This window comes from Aphelocoma coerulescens, unplaced genomic scaffold (assembly GCF_041296385.1).
Source record: "Aphelocoma coerulescens isolate FSJ_1873_10779 unplaced genomic scaffold, UR_Acoe_1.0 HiC_scaffold_306, whole genome shotgun sequence".
In the NCBI taxonomy this organism is placed as follows: Eukaryota; Metazoa; Chordata; class Aves; order Passeriformes; family Corvidae; genus Aphelocoma; species Aphelocoma coerulescens.
The window spans coordinates 119025-127052 of NW_027183650.1; the positions used below are offsets into that span (position 1 = coordinate 119025).

General features: G+C 54.6%; 1 protein-coding gene across 1 annotated transcript; it reads right to left on the reverse strand.

Moving 5' to 3' along the window:
• Positions 1-4318: 4318 nt before the first annotated feature.
• Positions 4319-6888, reverse strand: LOC138101469 (uncharacterized transmembrane protein DDB_G0289901-like; the record flags this gene model as incomplete). Its single annotated transcript, XM_068999234.1, has 2 exons — positions 4319-4543; positions 5725-6888. Coding segments are annotated over 2 exons (1389 nt in total), but the record flags the coding sequence as incomplete, so codon positions are not given.
• Between the last annotated feature and the right edge of the window lie 1140 nt (positions 6889-8028).

Sequence of the window (8028 nt, forward strand, 5' to 3'; positions counted from 1 at the left end):
GGGGGGTCAGGGGTCAGTGGGGAGGGGTTGGGGTCACTGGGGGTCAGTGGGGAGGGTCAGGGGTCACTGGGGGTCACTGGGGGGTCAGGGGTCAGTGGGGAGGGGTCAGGGGTCACTGGGGAGGGGTCAGGGGTCAGTGGGGAGGGGTCAGTGGGGGTCACTGGGGAGGGTCAGGGGTCAGTGGGGAGGGTCAGGGTCACTGGGGGTCACTGGGGAGGGGTCAGGGGTCAGTGGGGTGGGGTCAGGAGTCACTGGGGGGTCAGGGGTCAGTGGGGGTCAGTGGGGAGGGGTCAGGGGGTCACTGGGGAGGGTCAGGGGTCACTGGGGAGAGGGGTCGGGGTCGCTGGGGAGGGTCAGGGGTCAGTGGGGGTCCTGGGGAGGGGTCAGTGGTCACTCAGGAGAGGTCAGGAGTCACTGGGGGTCAGTAGGGAGGGGTCAGGGGTCACTGGGGAGGGGTCAGGGGTCAGTGGGGAGGGGTCAGTGGGGAGGGTCAGGGGTCAGTGGGGAGGGGTCAGTGGGGGTCACTGGGGAGGGTCAGGGGTCACTGGGGGTCAGGTGGCGGAGGGGTCAGGGGTCACTGGGGAGGGGTGGGGGTCACTGGGGGTCAGGAGGAGGGGGTCAGGGTCACTGCGGGTTATTGGGGAGGGGGGTTGGGGTCGCTGGGGAGGGGTCAGGGGTCACTGGGGGTCCATGGGAAGGGGTCACTGGGGGGGTCAGGGGTCACTGGGGGTCAGTGGGAGGGGGTCAGGGGTCACTGAGGTCAGGGGGAGAGGGTCAAGGGTCAGTGGGGAGGGGTCAGGGGTCACTGGGGAGGGTCCCAGGGGTCATTGGGTCAGTTTGGGGGTCACTGGGGGTCATTGGGTCAGTTTGGGGGTCCCAGGGGTCATTGGGTCACTTTGGGGGTCACTGGGGGAGGTTCAGGGGTCATTGGGTCAGTTTGGGGGTCACTGGGGGGGGTCGCAGGGGTCATTGGGTCACGTTGGGGGTCACTGGGGGAGGTTCAGGGGTCATTGGGTCACTTTGGGGGTCACTGGGGGGGTCCCAGGGGTCATTGGGTCACTTTGGGGGTCACTGGGGGGGTTCCAGTGGTCACTGGGTCACTTTGGGGGTCCCAGGGGTCATTGGGTCAGTTTGGGGGTCCCAGGGGTCATTGGGTCAGTTTGGGGGTCCCAGGGGTCATTGGGTCACTTTGGGGGTCACTGGGGGGGTTCCAGTGGTCACTGGGTCACTTTGGGGGTCCCAGGGGTCATTGGGTCACTTTGGGGGTCACTTTGGGGGTCCCAGGGGTCAGTGGGTCACTTTGGGGGTCACTGGGGGGGTCCCAGGGGTCATTGGGTCACTTTGGGGGTCCCAGGGGTCATTGGGTCACTTTGGGGGTCACTGGGGGGGTTCCAGTGGTCACTGGGTCACTTTGGGGGTCCCAGGGGTCATTGGGTCAGTTTTGGGGGTCACTGGGGGGGTCCCAGGGTTCATTTGGGGGGGCTCTGACCCCCCCGTGCCCCCCCAGAGGAGCTGCTGGTGCTCACGGTGGCCACGGAGGCCACGGACGGCTACCGGCGGTTCCTCAGATCGGCCCAAACCTTCAACTACAGCGTCCAGGTGGGGGGGGAGGGGAAACTGGGGGGGGGTCCTGGGGGTGGGGGGGGAGGGGCAGAGCTGGGGGAGGGGTCCTGAGGGTGGGGGGGGGGAGGGGGTGGTCGGGCTTTATTTAATTATTTAATTAATTATTTAATTATCTAATTATTTAATTATTTAATTATTTAATTATTTAATTATTGAATTAATTCTGGGTTTAGTCCTGGTTTCGTTTCGGGGTTTTTGCTCGAATTTGACTTTTTCCTGTGGTTTTTTTTCTAACGTTTGGTTTTGTTTTCTCTGTTTTCCCCTTTTTTGGACTTTCTCTCCTCGTTTTCCTTTTCCTGCCGCTGCCCCCCCTCGGCCTCCTGCTGTCGCCCCTTTCCCCCGTTTTCTCCCCAATTTTTCCCCATTTTCCCCCTCTTCACCCTTTTTTCCCCATTTTTCCCTATTTCTCCCCATTTTTCCCCCATTTTCCCCCCATTTTCCCCCATTTTTCCTCATTTTCCCCATTTCCCCCCATTTCCCCCATTTTTCCCCATTTTCCCCATTTTCCCCCATTTCCCCCATTTTCCCCATTTTTCCCCATTTTCCCCCTTTTTTCCCATTTTTCCCCGTTTTCCTCCGATTTTCCCCCATTTTTTCCTTGTTTTCCCCATTTTCCCCATTTTTTCTTTGTTTTTCCCCCATTTTCCCCCGATTTTCCCCCACTTTTTCCTCATTTTCACCATTTTTCCTCATTTTCTCCTTGCCTTCCCCATTTTCCCCCATTTTCTTAATTTTTCCCCATTTTTTCCCATTTTTCCCTGATTTTCCCCTATTTTTCCTTGTTTTCACCATTTTTCCTCATTTTTTCCCTTGTTTCCCCCCTTTTACCCACTTTCCCCAATTTTCCCCCATTTTCCCCCATTTTCCCCATTTTTTTCCCATTTCACCCCATTTTTTCCATGTTTTCCCCCATTTCCCCCATTTTCCCCCATTTTCCCCATTTTCCCCCATTTTCCCCATTTTTCCCCGTTTTTCCCCATTTTTCCTCATTTTCCCCCGTTTTTTCCCATTTTTCCCCGTTTTCCCCCGTTTTCCCCATTTTTTCCTCATTTTTCCCCCATTTTTTACCATTTTCCCATTTTTCTCCATTTTTCCCTGATTTTCCCCCATTTTTTTCTTCTTTTCACCGTTTTTCCTCATTCTTCCCTTATTTCCCTCATTTTCCCCATTTTTTCCTTATTTTTTCCCCATTTTTCCTCATTTGCTTCACATTTTTTCCCATTTTCCCCATTTTTCCTTGTTTTCACCATTTTTCCTCATTTTTTTCCTTGTTTCCCCCATTTTCCCCATTTCTTCCTCATTTTTCCCTCATTTTTTCCCATTTTTCCCCGTTTTCCCCTGATTTTCCCCCATTTTTCCCTTGTTTTCCCCATTTTTTCCCCATTTTTCCCCATTTTTTCCTCATTTTCCCCCATTTTTCCCCATTTTCCCCTGATTTTCCCCCATTTCTTCCTTGTTTTCACCATTTTTCCTCATTTTTTCCCTTGTTTTCCCCATTCATTCCCCATTCATTCCCATTCATTCCCCATTTATCTCCACTCATTCCCCATTCATTCCCATTCATTCTCTGTTCCTTCCTGATTATTTCCCCATTCATTCCCTATTTATCCTCCGTTTATCCCCTATTCATTCCCCATTCATTCCCCATTCATTCCCGATTATTTCCCCATTTATCCCCCATTTATCCTCCATTCATTCCCATTCATTCCTGATTATTTCCCCCATTCATTCCCCACTTATCCCCCATTTATCCCCCATTCATTCCCCCATTCATTCCCATTTATCCCCCATTTATCCCCATTCATTCCCCATTCGTTCCCATTCATTCCCATTTATCCCCCATTCATTCCCCATTTATCCCCACTCATTCCCATTTATCCCCCATTCATTCCCCCATTTATCCCCCATTTATCCCCCATTCATTCCCCCATTTATCCCCCATTTATCCCCCATTCATTCCCATTCATTCCTGATTATTTCCCCATTCGTTCCCCATTTATCCCCCATTTATCCCCCATTCATTCCCCCATTCATTCCCATTTATCCCCCATTTATCCCCCATTCGTTCCCCATTCATTCCCGATTATTTCCCCATTCATTTCCATTTATCCCCCACTCATTCCCCATTCATTCCCCATTCATTCCCGATTATTTCCCCATTTTTCCCCCCATTCATCCCTTATTCATTCCCATTCATTCCTGATTATTTCCCCATTCGTTCCCCATTTATCCCCCATTTATCCCCCATTCATTCCCCCATTCATTCCCATTTATCCCCCATTTATCCCCCATTCATTCCCCCATTCATTCCCATTTATCCCCCATTTATCCCCCATTTATCCCCCATTCATTCCCCCATTCATTCCCATTTATTCCCCATTTATCCCCCATTCATTCCCCCATTCATTCCCTTTTATCCCCCATTTATCCCCATTCATTCCCCATTCATTCCCCATTCATTCCCATTTATCCCCCATTTATCCCCCATTCATTCCCCCATTCATTCCCATTTATCCCCCATTTATCCCCATTCATTCCCATTTATCCCCCATTCATTCCCCATTCATTCCCCATTTATCCCCCATTCATTCCCCATTTATCCCCCATTTATCCCCCATTTTTCCCCATTCGTTCCCCATTCCCGCCCCCTTTTCCCCCCTTTTTTCCCCATTTTTTCCCCCCCATTTCCCCTCATTCATTCCCCCACCCATCCCCCCTTCACTCCCACCATCATTCCTGTTGTTTTTCCCGTCGTTCCCATTTTTTCGTCATTCCCATTTTTCCCCTTATTCCCATTTTTCCCGTTGTTTTTCCTGTTATTCTCATTATTCCCGCATTTCCCATCATTCCTGCTGTTATTCCCATTTTTCCCGCTGTTGTTGTTCCCGCTGTTTTTCCCGTTGTTATTCCCGATTTCCCGCTGATTTTCCCCGCTGTCTTTCCCATTGTCGTTCCTGTTGTTTTTCCCGCTGTTTTTCCTGCTGTTTTCCCGTTGTTATTCCCATTTTTCCTGTTGTTATTCCCGTTTTTCCCCTTGTTATTCCCATTTTTCCTGCTGTCATTCCCTCTGTTTTTCCCGCTGTTTTTCTTGTCATTTTTCCCACTGTTTTTCCCGGTTTTCCTCTGTTTTTCCCGTTGTTATTCCCGTTTTTCCCGCTGTCATTCCCGCTGTTTTTCCTGTCGTTGTTCCCGCTGTTGTCTCTCCCGCTGTTGTCGTTCCTGTTGTCGTTCCCACTGTTATTCCCATTTTTCCCGCTGTTGTCCATTTTCCCGGATTCCTGGATTCCCGCTGTTGTCATTCCCGCTGTCATTCCCGCTGTTGTCCTTTTTCCCGGATTCCTGCTCTCATTCCCTCTGTTCCCATTCCCGCTGTTGCCGTTCCCGCTGTTGTCCTTTTTCCTGGGTTCCTGGATTCTTGTTCCCATTCCTGGTGTTATTCCCGCTGTTGTCCTGTTTCCTGCTGTTATTCCTGCTGTTATTCCCATTTTTCCCGCTGTTATTCCCGTTGTCATTCCCGTTGTTATTCCCGTTGTTTTTCCCGCCGTTGCCGTTTCCCGTTGTTATTCCCATTTTTCCCACTGTTGTCCTTTTTCCCGCTGTTCCCATTCCCGCTGTTCCCATTCCCGCTGTTCCCATTCCCGCTGTCTCTCCTGCCGTTGCCCTGTTTCCCGTTGTTCCCATTCCCGCTGTTATTCCCTTGTTTCCCATTGTTTTTCCCGCTGTTTTTCCTGGTGTTATTCCCGCCGTCATTCCCGCTCTTATTCCCGCCGTTATTCCCATTGTCATTCCCACTGTTTTCCCGCTGTTTTCCCGCTGTTTTTCCCGCTGTTGCCCTGTTTCCCGCTGTTTTTCCCGCCGTCATTCCCGCTGTTTTCCCGCCGGTGCCGTATTTCCCGCTGTCATTCCCGCTGTCATTCCCGCTGTCATTCCCGCTGTTTTCCCCGCCGTTTTTCCCGCCATTGCCCTGTTTCCCGCTGTTTTTCCCGCTGGTTTTCCCGCTGGTTTTCCCGCTGTTTTTCCTGCTGGTTTTCCCCCCCGTCATTCCCGCTGTTTTCCCGCCGTTGCCGTGTTTCCTGCTGTTTTTCCCACTGTTATTCCCACTGCTTTTTTCCTGCTGTTTTTCCCGGTGCCGTTGCCGTGTTTCCCATTGTCATTCCCGTTGTCATTCCCGCCATTATTCCTGCCGTCATTCCCGCTGTCATTCCCGCTGTTTTTCCCTCCGTTGCCGTGTTTCCTGTTGTTATTCCCGTTGTCATTCCCGCCGTCATTCCCACTGTCATTCCCGCTGTGTTTCCCGCTGTTTTTCCCGGTGCCGGTGCCGTTTTTCCTGCCGTTGCCCTGTTTCCCATTGTCATTCCCGCCGTTTTTCCCGCCATTTTTCCTGCTGTTTTTCCCTCCGTTGCCCTGTTTCCCGCTGTCATTCCCGCCGTCATTCCCGCTGTTTTTCCTGGTGCCGTGTTTCCCGGTGCCGTTGCCGTGTTTCCCACCGTCATTCCCGCTGTCATTCCCGCTGTCATTCCCGCCGTGTTTCCCGCCGTCATTCCCGCTGTTGTTTTTCCCGCTGTCATTCCCGCTGCTGCCCTGTTTCCCATTGTCATTCCCGCTGTCATTCCCGCTGTTGTTTTTCCCGCTGTTGTTTTTCCCGCCATGTTTCCCGCTGTTATTCCCGCCATCATTCCCGCTGTTGTCATTCCCGCTGTTCTTTTTCCCGCTGCTGTTTTTCCCGCCGTCATTCCCGCTGTTTTTCCCGCTGTTGTCATTCCCGGTGCCGTTGTCGTTCCCGGTGCCGCTGTCGTTCCCGGTGCCGCTGTCGTTCCCGGTGCCGCTGTCGTTCCCGCTGTCGTTCCCGGTGCCGCTGCCGTTCCCGGTGCCGTTGCCGTTCCCGGTGCCGCTGTCGTTCCCGGTGCTGTTGCCGTTCCCGGTGCTGCTGTCATTCCCGGTGCTCTTTGGTTCCCGGTGCTGTTTGGTTCCCGGTGCCGTTGTCATTCCCGGTGCTGTTGTCGTTCCCGGTGCTGTTTGGTTCCCGGTGCCGTTGCCGTTCCCGGTGCCGCTGTCATTCCCGGTGCCGCTGTCGTTCCCGGTGCCGGTGCCGTTCCCGGTGCCGTTCCTGGTGCCGTTGTCGTTCCCGCTGTCGTTCCCGGTGCCGCTGTCGTTCCCGGTGCCGCTGTTGTTCCCGCTGTCGTTCCCGGTGCCGTTGCCGTTCCCGGTGCCGCTGTCGTTCCTGGTGCCGCTGTTGTTCCCGTTGTCGTTCCCGGTGCCGTTGTCATTCCCGTTGTCGTTCCCGGTGCCACTGTCGTTCCCGGTGCCGCTGTCGTTCCCGGTGCCGTTCCCGGTGCCGCTGTCGTTCCCGGTGCCGCTGTCGTTCCCGGTGCCGCTGTCGTTCCCGGTGTCATTCCCGGTGTCGTTCCCGGTGCCGTTGCCGGCGCAGACGCTGGGGCTGGGCCGGGCGTGGCGCGGGGGGGGACGTGGCGCGCAGCCCCGGGGGGGGGCAGAAGGTTCGGTGGCTGCGCGCGGCCCTGGCGCCGCTGCGGGGGAGGGGCGGCCTCGTGCTGCTCTTCGTCGACAGGTGCCGGAATTTCGCGGGATTTCGGGGGGTTCGGGGGGTTTGGGGGGGTTTGGGGGGGTTGGGGGATTTGGGGGGTTTGGGGGGTTTGGGGGGTAAAAAGGGGATTTGGGGGATTTGGGGGGTTTTGGGGGAGTTTGGGGGGTTTGGGGGGTTTGGGGGAATTTGGGGGGTTTGGGGGGTTTTGGGGGGATTTGGGGGGTTTGGGGGGTTTGGGGGATTTGGGGGATTTTGGGGGATTTTGGGGGATTTTGGGGGATTTTGGGGGGGGTTGGGGGATTTGGGGGATTTGAGGGGTTGGGGAGGTTTGGGGGGATTTGGGGGATTTGGGGGGATTGGGGGGATTTTCAGGGATTTGGGGGAATTTGGAGGGATTTGGGGAGATTTGGGGGATTTGGGGGGATTTGGAGGGATTTGGGGGGATTTGGGGGATTTGGGGGAGTTTGGGGAGTTTGGGGTGATTTTGGGGGATTTGGGGGATTTGGGGGATTTGGGGGGATTTGGGGGGTTTGGGGGATTTGGGGGGTTTGGGGGGGATTTGGGGGGTTTGGGGGATTTTGGGGGGATTTGGGGGATTTGGGGGAGTTTGGGGGGTTTGGGGGGATTTGGGGGAGTTTGGGGAGTTTGGGGGATTTGGGGGAATTTGGGGGGTTTGGGGGGATTTGGGGGATTTGGGGGATTTGGGGGAGTTTGGGGGGTTTGGGGGGATTTTGGGGGATTTGGGGAGTTTGGGGAGTTTGGGGGGTTTGGGGGATTTGGGGGGATTTGGGGGAGTTTGGGGGGTTTGGGGGGATTGGGGGGATTTGGGGGGATTTGGGGGAGTTTGGGGGATTTGGGGGAAT